The sequence below is a fragment of the Drosophila takahashii genome, chromosome 3L (assembly GCF_030179915.1).
Source record: "Drosophila takahashii strain IR98-3 E-12201 chromosome 3L, DtakHiC1v2, whole genome shotgun sequence".
In the NCBI taxonomy this organism is placed as follows: domain Eukaryota; kingdom Metazoa; phylum Arthropoda; class Insecta; order Diptera; family Drosophilidae; genus Drosophila; species Drosophila takahashii.
Genome location: NC_091680.1, coordinates 3,332,800 through 3,353,283, shown reverse-complemented (window position 1 = coordinate 3,353,283; position 20,484 = coordinate 3,332,800). Strand labels below are relative to the sequence as shown.

At 38.4% G+C, this 20,484-nt stretch overlaps 1 protein-coding gene across 14 annotated transcripts in view; it reads right to left on the bottom strand.

Annotated features, from left to right (window-relative positions):
- Svil (Supervillin) overlaps positions 1-20,484 on the bottom strand; it is a 133,141-nt gene that overhangs the window by 55,085 nt on the left and 57,572 nt on the right. For 6 of the 14 annotated variants that reach the window (XM_070214774.1, XM_070214779.1, XM_070214772.1 and 3 more), the window contains 5 exons: positions 9,221-10,850; positions 4,863-5,221; positions 1,427-1,906; positions 313-767; positions 147-246 (listed from right to left, as the gene is read on the bottom strand). In XM_070214774.1, coding sequence (XP_070070875.1) covers positions 147-246; positions 313-767; positions 1,427-1,906; positions 4,863-5,221; positions 9,221-10,850 — 3,024 coding nt within the window. Of the gene's footprint in view, positions 1-146; positions 247-312; positions 768-1,426; positions 1,907-4,862; positions 5,222-9,220; positions 10,851-18,309; positions 18,799-20,484 lie in introns of those variants that run through there. The other 8 variants (XM_070214775.1, XM_070214777.1, XM_070214776.1 and 5 more) reach the window with 6 other exon arrangements.

Here is a 20,484-nt window from a genome sequence, read left to right as displayed (position 1 = left end):
ATCAAATGATTCTTTTCTCATTTCTGTTGCAGCCTCATTCGATATGCCTATTGAAGCTTGAAGGCGTTCCCAATTTGGTGCCATGCTGATTATCTTCCTTTTAAGTCGTTTTGCTGCACTGCATCCAGTCGTTGTGGCCAACTTACCGCCATCCTTGGTGGCTTCCTCGGTCAACGAACGATTCAGATTCGATTTCCGTTTAGCCGACTTGTCGCGATCTCCCAAACGACGTGGTGAAACTTCGGGCTAAAGAATAAAATGTAATATTAATTAAATTGACTAAACTGGTCCTTCGAGCCGGATAAAACTCACCGTTCTCTTGTGCTTTTGCACGGGACTCAGTTGCAGATTGGCCAAGTGGTCACGTCGTCCGTTCTCCGTGTTCTCGGTGCTCATGGTGGAGCTACGTGGTCGCATCCGAAGAGTGCATTCCGCCGTTGCCTTGGGCGGACTCACAGCTCCGCCCGTAAAGTGCAATTCGCTGAGACTCTGCTTCATGGAGATTCCCGAACTGACGGCCACCAGAGGCTGCCTTCTTTGGGTGGGCGGTGTGTCCACCGGTTGGGAGGCAGATCTCGACGGGATTCTACTACCTGAAGATGGAGCTGGCTCCGAGTTAAATCCACTAGCAGCACCTGGCGACTTGGGCGATAGCTCCGAGCTGCTGAGACGACGTTGGGCTACAGGTCCTCCTCCGTTGCTGGAGGGGATTCTTGGGGAAACTGGCGAAGTGTAACGCTGGCGCTGCTCCTCTTCCTTCTTTTTATCTGCGGGTTGGATTCGTAAAAAAGGGAAAACGCACACGATATTGAGGATGATGAAAAATGCGGGTGTGGTTACACAGAGAAAAAAGATTTTTTTAAAGACTTTTAAAAGATTCTTAAGTCTTGATAAAAAAAATAATTTGCAATAGTTTAGGCATTTGTTTAAATATTTTTTAGCCCAAACCATTTATAATTTTTAGTTACACGAAAATTAATAAAAATTTATTTTTTTATTAAAATTAATATAATAAAAAGTAATTTAATAATAATATAAAAATTTATAAAACTCCATAGAATGCTATACGTTAAAAAAGTTTCATGAAATTCGAGATTAGACACAGAAAGCATTTGTAAAACGTATGGTTCTTTATAGAAAATGTGTAAAAATAATATTAAAAAAAAAATAATTAAAATTTTTTTTCATATGTTTAAAAATTACAAATACTTTTAATTAAAAAGTAAAGAAAGTTGAGGTTTTTTTCCCAATTTTTTCTGTGTATCAAACTACTCAACATAAAGGCACAAAAACAAACTACAGAGGTTATAGACAACGGGGTTATGGATTCGGAAAGATGGAAAACCTGATGACCTCCACCCGATGCAGGGATAAAGTAGATGACAGATGAGAGATCAGAGGGGAATGGAAAGTAGGAGAGACTCACCAAGCGCGGCGGCGCGCAGGCGACTCGCCTTGGTGGTGCGAACAGCTGGCGAGGATTGGGGCGAGGTGGTCGAGGAGGAGCAGCTGCCGCCGCTGAGCAGCGGACTGGCAATGGCCTGCGGAGGAGCAATGGTGGACTGGTGACCGAGACGCAGTGGCGATAGGGGATTCTTGCGACGCTTAATGGGCGAACCAGCAGCAGATGTTGCTGCCGTGCCGATGGATGTTGCTGCTGTTGTTGCAACTGCGATGGATGTTGCTGCTGCTGCTGCAGATGTGGCGGGTGTCTTAAGCACAATTAACGGCGCTTTGTTGGCATTAGCTAGGGGCGGCATGGGCGTGGCGTGTTGCTGTTGTTTAGTATTATTGTTGTTGCTGCTGCTGTTGCGTTGCCTCGCGTTGCAGTTGTTGTTGCTGCTGCTGCTGTGGCTGTAGGTGCAATTAATACTGCATTTGCCAGCTTTTCCTCGACTTTGGCTGGCTGTTGTTTTGTATTTAGTTTTTGTATTTTTTAAGAGGGTAAAATGCGTGGATTTTGTTGTTTTAGTAAGACATTAAAGCTTATGATTGCTGCTTGTTGTGGTTGCTGCTGCTGCTGTGGCTGTTGTTGTTTTTGGTGTGTGCGTGAATGGTTTGGGATTGCATAATGCAAATAAAGGGGGGGCCTGGGAGAAAAACGCAGCTCCAATCTAAATGGCTAGCTGGCAAAGATTGATTGGTGAGGTGACAAACACGAAATAGTTGCGAAAGTCGTTGTTTTTTATATTTGTGACAAAAGAAAAACATTAAGCCCAAAACGAAAGTTTTCGACGAGCCTCGACGATCTCACAGGTCATTAGGTCTCTCTTTAACGATGATGTATTAACTTTGTCAACATTATTGGACATTAAACACTGACAAAGCAGCGATTAGATTATCGTACAACGATTAGATTTCGCTCACAAATAAACCAGAATTTATGACTCGCTGAAGAGGTGAGTGTGGGAAAATGTAGCTGATCAATACTATCAAATTTACAATATTTTTGGTAAATATAGATATTGTAGCTATAAATATATTTAATAAATATTTTTGGCAAGCTAATTTATAATAATTTTTTGGGGGATCTTAAAAGTTTCTCTAGCAGACTTCCTAAAAATAGATAAATAAATATCTATCTTTTTATATCTTTATATTTCTATCCTAAATCAATTTTATAAAAACATCCATTAAGAACTCATATAAGAACTTTCTAAAAATGGTATAATAAATTTCTTAGGCAATCCCAAAATATTCTTCTGAAACGAAAACAGCTCACTGTAATCCATCGCAACCTTTGGTTTTGCCCCCTAAAGTGGTGGCTTATGTAAAAACCAAAGAGATTTCATAATCCCCGCAGAAGACAGGGCGAAAGAAATGGGCGAAAAATAAAACATTTTTCGGCAAATCATCTGCCAGCATCTCCGGGAACCGCCCGTTCATTGCCTTCTGTTGCTGTTCGTCTGTCAAAAGATCAGTGAACGCTCTAAACTTTCCGGGGCGATCGTTGGCCCTCTCTAGACAGCCGAAGCGAATACAAAAATCAAATTAATTTCACATAAAGTGAATCAAGAAATTGCCAAATTGGTAAATATTGAAATCAATACGCTGCAGTGGGAAAACAAAGACGGAAAACAATTGAAACGAAATCGATATGGTTGATCGATCATCATCATATCATAGTTGTTTATTGGTTTTTTGGCAGCTGCGCGTTCTGTGTGGCCACAAATGCTTACTAAATCTTTCCGATAAAACGGAACCATGTGATATGCAGATCTATGTCAACGATCTTTGGGGAGACTTTCTCAAGAGCCCCCCGAAAAAAACCGTTATAAGAGAGAAATACACAGAGGAGACTGTCAAAATTTTTTATGAAACCCTTGTCCAAGCAGCCATTGATAATAAACCCGATTCCGATCCATTCATTGATAAGTAAAAAATAAAATACAAAAAAAATTGGGCACAGCTCTTCGAAGTCGGGGATCTATTAGCAATTTTATGGCATCTTTCATTTGCCTAAGTTGCGTGAAGTCTGGACATCGCGGCATCTCGATTTTATTAAATGACAAACAATTTTATTCATTTATACACAAGGGAGTTTTGCAAAAAAAAACTTGAGAAACACTGAATCATAATGCGAATTAAAATTGCGCAAATTATCTTATATAATTCGGGCTGTTTAGACTTTTCTGACATCCCATAAAATAAAAAACCTTACCAGTCAAAACATTTTGGAATTGATTCGGAATAGCGTTGCTCAATTGCAATTTGATTTAAATGTTTTTGCGACCGAAGGTCTCTCATGAGCCAAATTAACATTTGTCTAGAAAACATTTTCGCTTGATTGGCAAGCCGACAAAAATCTAATTTAGTTTAAATTGCTTTTAAGTGTGCAAGAAAGAAACGAAGAAACTACGACTCGCCTCTCCCGATGATGGAGTTTTGGTTTGATTTCTCGGCTAATTTGCAGAAAACCGAAAAAAACAGGCAGTTGACAGGCTTAAAACGGTTCAGGGCTAAAAATCGGTATGGGGCGGTCTAATTACCGAACTTTGGTGTTTGGGAAAGTTTCGACCAAGAATTAATGAATTTGTAATGTTCGCAAATCAGAGGGGAAAAGCAAAGGTAAATAACAGTGTGAGATCAGAAAACGATCAAGAGAAATAGCAGAAAGGGAAAAGTAATTGGTTCCTAAAGATATTTAAAGATCTTTTTGACTAGGGGATAAATCTAAAATCAATACAAGATTTTTAAAGAAGGGTTGTTTTACAGGATAAAATAATTATTTGGATGTATAAAAAATGGATCATTAGTCAAAAAAGATATAACATGATCGCATATGAAGGAAAATACATGTTGAAAGGTTTATAATAGCTTTATAATAGAAGTAGATCCAAAGCGTGGGATAATTTAATGATCTACTGAACTATGTAATTGAACTTAACTGCCCCAAAAAATAATTGGGCAGGAAATAGAGGATCATATGATATTCTATTTTGAATAAATGATAAATAAAAGACTTCTGTAAAACGGATAATCCATTGATCTTGGGATAAATAAATGAACATCAGTAACATGATATTAAAATTCCAAGACCATGATGTCTAAAGAGTTCTAAAAATTGGGTAAGACATAAGAAAAGGGTTTCTCTCCTATACAATACAATTTTTTATCAGGATGCATGAAGTACTCTCGAAAAGGAGTTTTGGGAAAAAGTTCCCAAGGGTAATAAAGATGGAGTTTTCTGAGGACCTTAGAATGAGAAGCTGCAGTTTGGCAAGAGAAGGTTGAGTAAGCAAGCGGCTTAGGACATTACAAAACGAGATCTCAAGGACAAACTGTAACTGGAAACACACAAACAGGCAACACAGAGACGGCACACAAGCAACAAGAAAACATAGAGATTAAAAAAAACTCACCTGAATTAACAGCTGCAGTGGGACACGAACCCAGGACGCTGATGGCTGCTTCTGGCTGCGGATCGATGGCTACTAGAGCCTTAGGAACTTCAACTGGAGGATGTCGTGGCTGCTGCTGCTGGTGGTGGTGGTCATGGGTCATCACAGTCGTGGCTGCCGTTTCATAAGCGGAGCTATTTCCATTCGCGGAGGAGGATGGTGGATCGTTAGCACCACCTCCTAATTTATTCCTTCTACGGGTGGCTGGAGAATGGGTGGGTGAACTGCTGGAGGAGTCGTCACTGCGATGGAGCGGTGGTGGAGGCGAATGTCCGGCGGAACTTTGGCGACTGGCGGAACGCGTGGTGCGCGTTATGAATCTGCGAAGGCGTTTATGGTTTTAACTCTTAATTATATTATATTTATCTTCACATTGTATACAGTTTATAAATTAATTTAGTTACACGGAAATGAACACGCGATGATCAGAACACCAAAACAAAATAGTTGTCTAGCTTCAAAACGAGATATGCGACGAGATACAAAGATACAATTTCGAGATATTTTCGAGAGTTCGGAGTTCCGCTAAATGCGGCACGGCTAGACGGCAGCAAACACGCTCGGCAACTGCCGCCGGCTCGCCCAGCAAACACAGTGGAAACCCACAGAGCGGCTTTTTTTCATTCCCCCTCAGTTATTTGTTTTTGTTTTTTTTTTTTTGGGTTTTGCCGCTTTGGTATCTTGCAGATACACAGCATAGCACCGCAGCAAAACAGCAAAAAAAACTCACTCCGAAAATCACTCAAAAGAGAGCGCGCCGCAAAATTCGCACATTTGCGCCAGGTAGCAGCGGTATTTGTCAGATACAAGATATATATATATATATATATCTGTAGCAGCATTATCTCTCTGCCGACCGTCAAAGAACAAAGCGTAACAAGTCTGTTATTGTTATGGATTGGTGTGACTATTGCACGCATGCGCAAAAGGCAGGCTGGCACTTCTCTATGCGCAGGTAGCTAAAAGTATCTCAAGCAAAGTAAATCTATCTGAACAAAGTCTGCAATGTAAATGATATACACTACACTTCCTCATCGCTGACAATGCATATTTGGCTCAGATATGCATACACTGAAATAAATAGCTGCAAACTAAAACCATTTTATTTTTGAATGATTTAATTTTAAAATATTAAATCAAGGCAGAAAATAATATCGTCATATTTACTATAAATATTTAATGAAATAAAAAAAGAATTTCATATTAAAATGAAAGCTGTAAGCTTAATTAACTATTTAAATTATTAAATTATATAATTTCTTAATGAAAGTGAATATTATATCTATGGATTTTTAATTTTTTTTTCAGTGTACGCATATTTTCTGTTTAGCGAGCGAGTGAAGAATTTTGCAGCTTGTCGTCCGCAGATCGCAGACATTCAATCAAGCGCAAGACTTTGTCTACTTGCTGTCCAGTTTTTCTATTTGTGGGTTACTTTTTTTGTTCTGTTTTATTTTCCCAGGTAGACAGACAGTCGCTGCACATTTAAATGTCGCGACGCATCAATGTCACTTCTTTTCGCTTTGTGTACTTTATGATGTCTCGTGCCAGGCAGTCATGCAGACATGCTAGTAGACACAATATCTACAGTCCGTCCTTGTAGAGGAGGTAGGCCAAGATCATATCGATGGTCAATATGGGACAAAAATCCCGGGGGAGTGATATTTTAGTCAGCGGAAAGTAGGTTAAGGGATTAACCCAAAGGGAAATCAGATGTCTGGCATTAGGAAAATATTTTGATGTGAAAACCCAAAATAATTGAAAAGGGAAAACGGAAATTGTATATTTGCTTTTAGACACAGACTTTAAGAGTTAAGCGGATTCATTTGGCATTTATGGACTAGACATATTTTCAACAGAATAAAGATTATTTTAGGATGTCTAGAAGTCAATTATTAAATTGTATTGCTTAATGACTGAAAATAATATATAACTCAATTTATTTAAAGAATTATTTATTTAACAATAGCAAAAGAAATGAATTATATTTTTGAATATTTAAAGAAAAGTTAGGAAAGAGATGCATTATTATTATTATTCAAATAAATAAATGACCTACTACTTAATAAAAATAAGTAAAATAGTAGATAAATAGTTTTTTATTAAGTAAAAAAAATTAATAAAATAATTTCAAAGAAATAAATTATTGCAATTCACAGAAAATAAAAACTGGGTTGAATTTAATTGTTTTCTACTTTAATTTCAGCAATCAACTTTTGGGTTGGACTTCTTGGAATCACTATTTCAAGGGTATTCCCCGTGCCTTGAATCTCTCTCTGCTTTAATCATTATTACGATCACCATCTGCCTGACACTCAGTTTTTTATATTCTTGATTCTTGACTTTGCCCATCCGTCAAATGGAAATTTCCATAAATTGTATAAATTGCTAGCGACACATATGACGTTTTTGCTACTGGGGATGTGCCGAGAACTTTCCAACCCGTTGGAAAAACCGTCGGAGGCCAAAAAGGAAAAGTGATAATAACCAGTTTTGTGGATGCTGTTTCGTTTTTGGTGTTTCCTTTTTTTGTTATAGTGTTTTTTTGGTGTCTAGCATCGCAGCTGCGATGAAAGCGAAACCAGGACTAGACCATTGACGATCTGGGCCAGGCTAACTGGCTATTAGCCATTAAATGGCCAACCAAGCAGACGCAGCAGGTGATCGGATGACGGTGTTGACACCACAAAACGACCAAACTAAAAAAACGGGGCCCCAGATAAATTCCACACTTAATTGCTGGGCATTCAAATTTTTTTCTCATCGAGACTAGAGATTCTACATTGAATGCATTTTTAGAAAATTGTCTCTTTGGCTCTTGGTTTTCCACTCTTCATTTCTTTTATGCTACACGGCTTTTTTTTTTTTTATTTTATGAGGCATTTTTGTAGCGAAAGCCTATTGGAAGAAAACTTGTCGCCAGTTTCGGGTTTGGCTGTAAAACAGGTGCTTTCTACGCCGGATTTTGGTTTTTGGTTATAGGAGGTGGAAAAGTTCGAAGTTGGGGGTCATTCAACATTCGCTTTGATATATCACATTATAATTGATGGAACCAAAGACCCGAAGTCTGCCGCTGCGAATTGCACTCCACGCACTGATGCGATTGCCGAAGATGTCGCCGCTGCGATATGATCCCAAAAACCAAAGACCATTTCCAATCCCAACCTCAAAACAATGGACCACGTAACACTCGACTGAAGGAAGAAGAAGAGAGAGGAGAGTTGAAAAAAAAAGGGCACAATACATGGATTTCGTTTGTTAACAAGCCCCCCGTCCTCTGTGAATCTCGATTTGTTTGGGGGCCCGGCTTAAAGAGAGCCGCCAAGTCGCATTGTATAACACGACGTCGAACAATATGGGTGAAGATAGCATATAGCATATGGGTCTCCCATACAATAAATGCAATTTGTTTTGATTGTGCGCCAAGGATTATGTCGGTACAGCCTTAAAACGGATTAGACTGCATAGAAATGGAGTTTAACTTTGAACACAGTAAGTCACAGCTTTAATATTGTCCCTACGAATTACAAATTATATACACAACCAAAATCGCATCATATTTGCTGGTTAATCAGCCGCAACTTCCGAGAACAAAACGCTTTCACCCTCAACGGTAATCAGCTTGATGACCCCCCGAGTAATTCCAATCAAAGCGCACACAATCACAGTGGAGGGTAAGAAAATAGGAGAGATATGGAAAATATTTAGGACTTCATAAGGAAATATTTATTATTTATTTTGGAATGCCAACTCTAAATACTCTTATAGAATTTATTAAAAATAAAAAGAAAACCCCTAGACAATAATAAGTTTAAGATAAAAAATTATTGCATTTTAGAAAACTTTTTTTTTCGAGATATTAAATTTTTCTTTATAAACTGTGAAAATTGTTGTCAATTGTTTTACTTTCATATAATTTAATTCTACAAGAAACTGTAACGAAATGTTCATTTAATTGGAAATAATTTAAATAAAAAAAAATTTTATTTAGTAACTATAATTCATTATTCAATTTAACTGCTATTATTCCTATTTTCTTAACCCCCACTGTTCATCGAAGCGTAATTAAGGAGCTTGGAATAACAACATGCAAGGGGGAGTGAGTTCGGTTGGACACCCAACACCTGACGATGTAATCAGGACAACCTATACTTGGCTAACGACTGGCAAAAAAGGAACTAATTATGCGGGTAATTGCTCCCGAAACAGATAGTTACACAGATACATTTAGGGTTGGGATGCATGGTGAAGAAGTTTGGGGGAGGTGTCTTCGGATTCGGATTTCATGCGGGGATGGGGTCTCCATAACTCCTGCTTACCTGCGCGCATTGGTGGCCTGATGATGATGATGATGATGAAGAGACTTGGGTTCTACTGGCAATGATTGATGTGCATTCTGTTCGAGATGATCGGGTTGTTCGTGATCGTGATGGTCTGCCTCGGGATCCGATTGATGATGATGATGGCCATTGGCTCCGCCATTCATTAGCTGAGCTCCCGAACCGGAATTGCCGACTTCCTGGTTCCAGCGTTCCAGGGTATCAAGGACATCGCCCTGATCGAATTGGGTGGTACTATCGCAGTCTTCAATCTCCAGATCATCATGATCGTATAGGGTGTTCCTAATGGCGGAAAGCGATACCTTCGGAGGTTCTACAAACAATCTATCCGTATTTACTGGCTCCCCGGCATCATAGTTCTGAACTTCCCGGGAAGCCGTCGCTTGGATATTGCGAGCTGATGGCTCCAAACTCCTGGCCAAACGGAGATTCAGTCGATTGGAGGAGGAGCAAGAAAGGCTAATCTCAGAGGGCAACCCCTCCTCCGGCGGCAGCGAAGTGGCCTTCAGATTGGTAACCTTGCGACTGGAGTGCAGTGCCCGCTCATCATCGCTGCTGCTGTTGCTGCTGCCGGCGGGCAAATCCTTGGATGCTCCTTGGAGCAAATGGTGACCTGGCTTCTCCTGCTGCTGCTGCTGCTTCTTGGATGGGCCGCCCGAGTTGCCGCTGCTCATCGGGGGATTGAGGTAGTGATGGTGCAGGGGCCAAAAGGTCGCCAGCTTGTCGGTTGTGGGCGACTTCTCCTGATCAGTCGACGTCTTCTGAGGACTCCTCTTCTCCAGATCCTTCTCCCTTTCCTCGTTGCTGCTGCTGCTGCTGCTGTTGTCCAGGTTCTTCTCCTTGCATATTATGTCGTAGAGGGCGCTGATAGGACGCGATTCACTGCGCACGCGCACCGCTCGACGGGATCGGCTGCTGTGGAAACGCTGCTTGTGCCGGCTGTTGCGACCAGATGTGGCGCCACTGGGATTAGCTAGGCTACTGGGTTCTGGCTCTACGGGATTACAACTACTAATGGTTGTGGTATTGCTAGTGCTATTGGTGGATGTGTTGATGGGGGAGTGGTGACTGGAGAGGACTGGCTCCTGGCCAGATTCAAGTTCACCTTTGGTAGGGCTCGCAGATCCCTGAGAGTATCTGTTGAAGCGTCCCGGTTCGCTGCCGTATCTCTGCTGACTGCGACGCTGGAGTCTTGTGTGACTGTCGCTGGACGCAGAGTCTCCACGAAAAAAAGTTGACCTCGCAGGATTGCTGATAGAAGACAAAGGTGGATCCTTGGTGGCCGAGGAGCTCTTGGGAAAGGAGCGCTGTTCCACTAGCTGCGTACTGGGAGTACTGTAAACACTGCGATAATTCTCATTCAAGGCACCCACATCCGATGCATTCGGCGTGTGGATCCTCAGCTGGAGATCCGTGTAGTAGGCGGGCGTGGTGTGATGATGGAAGTGCGGATGATGACCACGATATCCGCTGGATGACTTTTGCGAACTGGAATCAGACGAATCCTTGGTGGTGGTCTTCTGTTGCGACTTCTGTGGCTCAGGTGGCTGGCAGCTAGTTTTGGCAGTGGCAGGTGCTGTGGATAAGTCACTTGAGGCCGCAATGGTTTCTGCAAACGAGAAAGAGGGAAAAAGAACCATAAGTGAGAGTGGGCTTAATGAAAAGTAATGTTAACTCGTTTCCCCAAATGGCATTTCCGTTTAATGCACCAAGATGTCCCCCAACTGGGGATTATTACACTGGACAAAAAACATAAAATAAAAGAAAAAATAAATAAATTGTGTAAAATTTACTTGAATTTATTTTTAAGAAAATGTAACAAAAAGAATTGTTGTACTTTTATCATAACGAATAAATCGTTATATTCTTTTTTTTAACAAATCACTTATAAAGGTGTCTAAAAATATGCTGTAAAAAGAAAAGGTTGTCTTTCACAGTTAAACTTCCGAAAATATATGTTGCATACTTTAAAGCACATTTTTTATCGATATCATCACACTTAAGATCTCCGTAGCATTTTAAATAAACTTATTTAACAGTATATTGTCAATAAAAATAAATCGATTTGAAGAGACTTAAACTTATAGAATAATTTAAACCCTAAAAAATAATTCCATATTTCTAAATTCTACTTTTCCATTTCACAGATTATTTTCCCCAGTGCTCAATTCTCTTCTCGTTCCCACCCGTGTGTTTGCTTTTCTAATTCACTTTTCCCGGCACCGCACTTGGCGCGTAAAAAAAGCAAATCTTGGCAGCAATTAAATTGCACCTGAGCACTCGGATTAATATATTGCATGCTCTACACGGCCAACCCAAAACGCCCCCTCATCTTGGACCGCCCAACCCCACCCACTGAGAACACCTACAACCATGTCAAGGTGAGGTGAGGGTTGCCTGCTTTTTATAGCCAAGCATCTCTGCTCTGGCAATGAGTGCAGTTTTTGTGGTCTCCGTACTTTTGGCAGTGACTGTAAAATGTAAATGCAAATCTCATTTGACAACTGCCAAGGCATAAGCGATTAGTTATGCTCTCTGTAAAGAAAAAGAGGGGGTAGAAAATAAGGAAGGACACGAGGGCCTAATTAATCTTATATTTCTTTTGGGGAGAAAACATCTCAAACGAAAAATACGCGAATTTCGTTACAGAAAGTAATGCAACTTATTATTTTATGATATAAACAATTTATTTGACAGCTGCTGCGCACATTTCAAATGCCAAAAGCCGAAATGGAATTTCACAAATGTGCAGAAATAAAATACAACCCAAATGTTGAACAAATGTAAGAGCTCAGCGAATTTTTTGTTGTATCTAATTTATTATGACAGGCAGGAAAAAAAATTATACAAATACAATTAACAGGCAAATAAGAGAGAGTGGGGAGTGATCTTTGGGGATCTCTTCTTATTTGCCCAGCAATTACGAATGCCCAGTGAAATTCAAATATTGAAACAGTTAGCACATCTCGGGAGGGCAAATAGTAATGAAGCCGCAGCCGCATATCTTATCAGACGATGAGAGCAAACAGCCACAAAGCAAAAGTCAATTTGTAGATCAGAAAAAAGGCAAAGAAAAAATATAGAGTGGTTTGTGGTAGAAAAAACATGGCTTGCAATTAAGTAAACACAAGAAAAATAGTAATTTGCTATGATACAAAATAAACTATTAAGTAGGGGAGAGTGGGGGAATTTCGTCACAGGGGCAATTTCGTCACCTGCAATATCTCGGAATCCATAAGTCGTAAAAATATATAATTTATTTGTTTTAGTCCTTCAAGACGGCCAGACACAACCAATGCATTTGTTTTGCACAGAAGGCCAAGATAATTAAGATATAATATTAAATGTGTTTTAACACTTCAAAAGCTACATTTAGTTCTCGACGAAATTTTTTCTGTATGCCACAATTCAAAAGGAATAAGATACACAATTTTTTATATAATACACAGTGCTATAATGTGCATTTCTGCGTCAGTGATTTTTAACTTCGCGCCTAATTTCGCAAGAAAAATAATAATTTCTAAAAAAGTACGGTCTGGGGAAATTTCGCCACCCTACGCTAAGGGTAAATTCGCACCTATTTTAAATACATATTTTTATATTTGACGAGCTGGCTAACGAACAGACTACCAGCAGCAGCAACAAATATAGGACGTCAACAAAAATGGTACGCTTGATCAGTGTAGCATATTTTCAGGCGTTAAACTCCCTACATTTTTCAGGTGACGAAATTTCCCCAGTTGTGTGGTGATTTTACCCCCCTGTGTGGTGAGATTGCCCCAGTATATTGGTTTTACATTTTATTTTTTTATAAATCACCAAGCTAATTAAAAAAATAGGGGAATGTCACATTTTAAAGCTTGGTGCTAACCGCATTCAACAATAAAAATAGAAATATGATAACGTGTCTCAAGATGGACAAAAAATAGCTTTGAAAAAATGCTGACGAAATTCCCCCACTCTCCCCTATTTATTTAAATTGAATCAATAGAAACAGTGAATGTTATTTATTTAGGGATATTGCAATATTAAAGAGAAGTATTATTGGAATTTAAGTAATTTATTTCTATTATAGCCATATGATCCTTGTTAAAAATTTCTCAAGACTACTGGATTTTATATTCAAAACCAAAAAAAAAAAAATTATAATCTAAATTGATATAAAATATTGTTAAGCATTAAACATTAATCCAAATGTCATAGGGCAATAAAAAGCTCATTTTAAACAATTCACAATTAAGAATCTTCGTTTACGCGTGACAATATTTTTTTAAGCGAAAAAAATAGCACACAAATATTTGTAATTCAATTAACAGCGAAAAAAGAGCAGACGAGTGTGGGCGAGCATTTGTCATAGTTTAAACTTTATAAACCGCCAACACGCATGCCCCTGAACCCTTCCACTCCCAATGGGACCCTCTTGCTAATTCCAATCAGCGGCTAAAGGGCTTGTTTAACCCCCTGTTGCCGTTGCCCCTCTTTCAGGTCAGAACATCCCACGCTCAATTAAAAAGAGCAATAGCAAGCAATATGTTGCCAGGCGCCATTCCCCTCAACCTCTGTCTGTTTTTTGGTTCTCTTAATTGATTGAAAAGTATTTTTGTTTATTTTCTTTTTTTCGTTTAAATAAATTTCTATCTCAATTCTTTTGAAGAAAAAAAAATCGCATGGGATTTTTTAGTCGCCTCTGTTTATTTTTTACTACCTGAGAATCTTTTCTGGGCCAAGTCAAGTGCAAAGAATACATTATAATTGGCAAATAGTATAGCAAACCGTATAAAGACAAACAAATCTAGTGGGAGGAATTGCGCACGTGTTTAGCTATTTTCACAGAATCACAAATGTCAAGAGGCATAAATCGAAGATATATAGTTCACTGAATCGGAAGTATTTGTTACAATCGAAGAAAAATGTTTGACATAAGCAAGCAAATATTGAATTTATGGGAAAATTAAATGCGTTTTTTCCGCTGGCTGTAAAACAAAGATTGTGTATCAAAAGAAGATTGAACTCAAAAGGTAAACACAAGACTTATCGCTGCTACCCGATTTCCTTTCCGGAAAAAACAGAAATAATTGAAAGCAAATATTCGCTTTGGTTTTTGTTTTGCCAACACGTTCAGATACGAAACGATACGATATGATATATTTAAAAATAACAAGACCAAAAATTGCATTTAAAAATGACAATGGCCGAGAGTTGAATGTACACAATAAACTTTGTATGGTTTCGTTTTATGGAAAACGGATCAAAAATGTTCTGTGCTCACCCGAAAATATTATATTTCTGAATGCATTTACGCAATGGCTAAATCTGGTCATAAACAAATTGAAAATAAAAATCTTGCAAGGCAAAATGCCAGCGTGGGATTCTCCAACATATATTGAATGGGTTGCATGCCAAAATCCAAATCCAAACCAGAAAAATAAATAAACCAAGTCGCTTGGCACGTTGCCTTATGGGTTATATGCGAAAAACCGATTTGCAAACAGCTTTTGGCAAAAAAAAAAGATTTCTTACACCGGCCCAAGAAACTTTAACTAATTATTGTTGGTAGGTAAGCAAAAACAGCTGGGAGTTTTGTGTAACTAAAACGCTTCCAGGGACAATAACAATTACACTAAAAAAAATGCAACAAAAAAATAACAGAAGCAATAACAAAACTGCTGTCAACATTTTTGCGGCTTCGTTGCGTTGAATTACCAAACGCTTCTGTGTGTGGCAGCCAACTCAGCCAACTGATTGATCGATTGGCTCTTGTCTTCTTGCGTCTTGTGCCGCAGTCCCAGGTTGCATAATTAATAAGGGGTAAGGGGTATTGGCAGAGGAGAGGGGGGACGGGGGTGAGGGCACGGGCACGGCTTAAACTTGCTGCAGAAATACATATCATATTGTCAAGGCAATCCCAGTCGCAGGCAGACCAGAAAAAAGCTGCACTACAAGAAATCTGGCTTTGAATTTATGAGTTTATATAATAATATTAACTATTAATTTTTAAAGAATTTTCTTTTTTAAAATAAAGTTTGGAGATCACAAAACTGTAAGCAATTTAGCTTGTGAACTATTTTTTGATTTTTTCAAATAAATATTAGACGTTAAGAATTGTAGCATACTTTTACACACCATTATAAGTGAATTAAAACCTCTATGAATTTTTGAAACACGCCCAATCGTCTTCATTCTTATAAAATCAATTTAATATTTATGTTAAATGAATATTCCCATTAAATTACAAACAAAAGTTAACAGTTTTCTCTAATTCCATTTCCTTCTGTAAGAAAAAGCTTTTACTAAAATTAAAATCAAATATTCAATATCGTTTTAGCTCAAGCTGTCTTAATGCAATAGCAATTTTAAAATAAAAGCCGATTTCTTTTTTTTTTGTAAATGTACTCAGAAAAGCCATCCAATGCCTATAAATACGTGTGTGGCTGCAACAGAAAAAAGCAGCAGCACCGAGGGACGAAACACAAAAAAAAGGCAGAAGTTGAATCAATATTGAGGAAAAAAGTGCATTTTACAGAAGTGGCTGCCTGCCGTCTCGTTGTTTACAGTTTACAGTTTGCTGTTTGCCACAGAGCAGCAGAAAAAGCAGCAAAAGCAGCAACGCAGGCAGCAAAATGTTGCAACGTCGTTTTGGGATTATTTTTAAATGCAAGGGCAAACTGCCCACGAGCAAGTAGAATCCCACTTCTCGACCCCTTTACTTTTTTTGTGCAATAAACACACATTTAATTATCAACAGGCAGAAGAAAACCTCTTATCGACATCGTCGGTCATAAAGTGGCCCCAGAGTTTTTGATGGGTTTCTCCTTCTTTGGCGAGAGGAGAATCTTGGGAAACTTTTGACGAGTGCAGCAGCGGCATCAAATTGTGTAATTTCATGTTTGGCAATCAAAAGCAGTTAAAAGAACGCCTGGGAAGCCGTTGATGGATGTGGAGATGTCGATATATGTTTGTGGATGTGTGGGAGAATCGCAGGAAATTGGGTTAAGTAAAGTTCTTGAGCGTGGGATGTGCGGAAAGTGGATATTAAACCGGGGTATCCCTCTTATTACTTCTTTAAATGGATAAACCCTAGACGAGTGACCCTCCATAAAGCTTGAGTTGGTAACCGAAACGAAAAGTATTTTATGAGCGGTTGAAAGGGAAATTTTCTTGAAGAAAATGGCTTTTATTTCTGACAAGATTTTATACGATTAGTTAAAAATTTGTATCTTAAAATCATAATTAGATTTTATTCTAACGTAATTTCGGGTTTGTAAAAAGAATTAGTAACCAATAAGGGCAGGCTGAAATTTCATAAAATATACGACGTCTACTGATAAGCTATTACCAAGTTTGGTCAACAGGTAATTCCCTATTTGTTTAGTATGTCTCATACTCTGTAAATGAAACGACTGATAAGTAAGTTTTATCAAAAGAACTATTTATAGAACATTTTACGATCCTTAACGGTGGGCTTTTAACGATAATATCGTTATTTTTAGTTCTCAACCACCCTTATTTCCGAAACTTTATGTTACTTACCCATTTATAACATTCTAGTTAATCTCCCAACCAAATCGTATCAAGTTTAGGGGTCATGGTAAATCATTTAAGTTAAATCACCCCAAATACAAATTAATTCCCCCACAAACTAAATTACTTTATTGATAGCCATCGGCACTAATCGGCTTGAACCAAAGTATCTTCCTCGTACGTTTATTCTGTCCCCTATTCATGGGATAACAGGTCGTATACACAAATGACCTCTGATTGGAACAACTTTATAAGCAGGTTGAGGAATCGAATTGGATTTGATCCCTCCTCTCTTTAGCACTTAAGCCCTTTACAATCAAATAAAATGGCCATACATCAAGACTTTGGTAGAGAGAAATATGTAAAAACAATCGAAATGAAATAAAAGCAGGCCCGGTCTATAAACACCAACAATATCAGGGGGTAAAAACAAAGGAACACCGCACACACCATAGACAAATGACACAATCTTTCTGGGTCCGGGTTCGAGTTCGCTGGTTAACTTGTCTCGCTTTATCACAAAACTTTGGAAAAAAAGCTACGATTTTAGACAATAAAGGGGTTGGGGCAGTTGAAACAGAAATAAATGTAAACGAAAGACAATACGCCAGCAACAATTTGATGGTAAACAATGCCATTACAAATCGTTAACAGTTATTAAACAATAATCCAGTGGAAAAAAGGTGCATTTATATAGAGGAAATAACGCAGATAGCTGGACAACTGTTCAGCTGAACGACGCCAGCGTTTAAAAATAACAAATTGGAATGAAAACTGATTCTTTCGGGGCAGAGTCTACAAGCTGGCATAACAAACAGGGCACTGAGATATAAATTCTTTTATAAAGTCAGCAAAAATGTGCAAGTTATCATGAGAAATAATGAGTCATTATTTTATATTTATATTTTATTATAAAAAAAATGTCATAAAATTATCTAAAGATGGATGTTATAAGTACATTACATTTTTTTTTTAATTGTTCAATTTTTCCTATTTATTTGAACTAATTTTTATTTTTTACGAATAAAATTGAAATATTTTATTAACTGTAATATAAATTTGCGATTGTTTTATTTTTATTAAATTAACAAAAAAAAGTTCTTCATTTTTTTTTTTACTTTATTTTTTTCAGTATAGAGATTATATTTTGCTGAGCTACCCATGAAGCTGCGTTAGAGAATGATTCAGTTGGCAGATAATCCCTATAAATGGTATTTATTTACTCATTGAAAAGTGCAAAAATATCTTGGCAGCGCACAGCAACATCTTACAAATGTGATTCTTCGGATTAGAAAATGATTTAGCTACCTAAAAATAGTTCTATAGGCTATTTACTTAATTATTTCACTTTTATTTAGGAACTATATAATTTATATTTCATTTTGTATCGCAAATAATGATAGATATTGTATACAGGGTAACCCCCAGTTAATAAGCTCACGGTCACCTGCAAATCTATCTATCTCATAAATGTGCGGCATATCTGACAGATACCCGCTATCAAATCAGCGAATGAATGTCGGGAATGTATAGATATAGATACTAACTGCGATATCGGGGAATATCCATGGTGCCGCTGCTCCTGCTACCGTGTAAATGGTAAGGCCGGTACTTTTCGGGGCTGTCCAGATTGAGAACACCCTCGCGGATTAAACACTCTTTGAGGGCCAGCATTTTTTTATTTGTTGAATTATTCGTATCAACCTGGCTAAAATTGGCCGCCCCAACCCAAGAAAACGCGGTCGTCTGGCTTCTTTTTTAGATCTAAAAGATCTTCTTGCGGATTTTCTTATTTTATTTTAGAAAGTAAGACACACGCGTCAAGTGTTTATTTTGTGTAAAAGCGAAACGATGCTGGGGATATTTTTTTCTATTTTTTTTCTTTTTGGGTTTTTCAGCAGCGAGGAGGCTGCACTTGAGGCGAAAATAGAAAAGCGCTTTTCACTCGCGTCAACGTTACAACAAGAGGAGACACTCGACGTGTCGTCTTCGTTTTGCTGTTGTCTCAGCGATTTTTCTCGTATTTTTTTCTTTATATTTTTCGTTTGTATAATTTCCCAACGGTTTTTGCCGTCCGTCTCGGCGCTAAACGATTTTGCGACTGAGCGGCGAGCGCTAGACAAAAGTATCTAGAACTCGGAGCTGCCTGCTTGCTGCGTTTTCATTCTTTATCTTTTACTCGGCGAAGCAAAAGAATTAAAACAAAAAGCGAGCAAGTGTTTGTGAGTATCTATGTGCGCCATGCCGACAACGTATTTGTCTGTGTGTTTATAAATTTTTCAGAGTATTTGTGTATCTGAGAGCTCGCCGCCGTGTAGAAGAAGCGAAATCAAAACAAAATAGCCAAAACAAAACGAAAAACGTGCTGCAACGGTAACACTGCCACAAGGCGTGAAAAGCCAAGATGCCGGAGATGGAATGGAAATGGATGTGGGGAGTTATCCGGGGGAGGCCGGGAGGGAAAAGCTGGAAAAACTCAGCTGCTGAGATGCAAGTGTTGAGTGAGGCAGAAAAGGCAGAAGAGCAGCAGATCGATGGGTCAGTTGAATAAATGTGAACAGTGAACAGTAAACAGCGAAATGCTGTAAAAATCTTTAATAACAAATCTTATTTGACAAATATTTTAAATTAAATAAATATTAATTAAATATTTATAGACTTAAAGAATTTAAAAATTGCAAAAGCTAATTTATTAAAAAATTATGGAAATTTTTTTAAAGAAAACTCATTAATGAAATTATTTCAAAATATTTTATATTGAAAAACCTTTGTTTTTAGTCCAAATAAAATTAAATTGAGTGTATAAGTATTTTTAAAAAAGTGGTATATGCCTAAGAAAAATAAATTCTTAACAAATGTTAAAAAATAGTTAAACTCCAAAGGAAGGCATTTAGTCTCCAACAATAAAAACTAACAAAAAGAGATGTGTGCACCATCCACGTGCCACTGTAACACTGTAACACTCTGTGGAATTGCAACGGGACCAACTGCAGATGGCGGGGTATGTCACCACGTCGCACTAGCAGCAATCCAATTCAAGCATCTGGAAAGCCAGGGGACTTGGCTCCAGAGGCTGAAAAAAAAGCAGGAAGGGATCGGGGAGGAGCCGCAGAGCATAGAGCATCGTGTGCTCCACATGATGGGTGAAATAGCAGCAGCAGCTAGAAAACAAAGCTCATTAAACGGCAGGAGAGCCAAAGCCAGCAACAGAAACAGAATTGCGGCAGTGGTATTATCTGGTTTATGAGGTTGGCCAACGGTAAATGCAACTTGGGGCGGGGGGCCAAGGGGGCGTGGCCGGGGGAGGTGGGGATGCAAGAGCGGACACTAATGAGTGCGTGCCATAATTGGCGTGGCCCAGCTTGAAAGCTTGGAGGATGCGTTGGTTCAGCTGCCAACTGGAATTGTGGCAACCTGTTTGCGGACAACCGGGCGTATGCTTAATATTCCAAAAACGGCACAGGCTCCATTACCACTAAAAAGCCACCGAAAATGCTGTTGTTTTTATTTTGTGTGCAGAGAAAAAAATTAAAACCTCTATATTTAATTTGCTGTGATTATTTAAGCACGCATGAGCAATTAAAAAAAAATGTATCTAAACAAAATCTTTAAAAATATACAAGACATATAAAAATACATTTTTCATTCCTCATAAAATGTTTTAAAAATGATCTAAAGAATTCTCGGTTAAAAAAATCTATAAAATATATAACACGCATTTT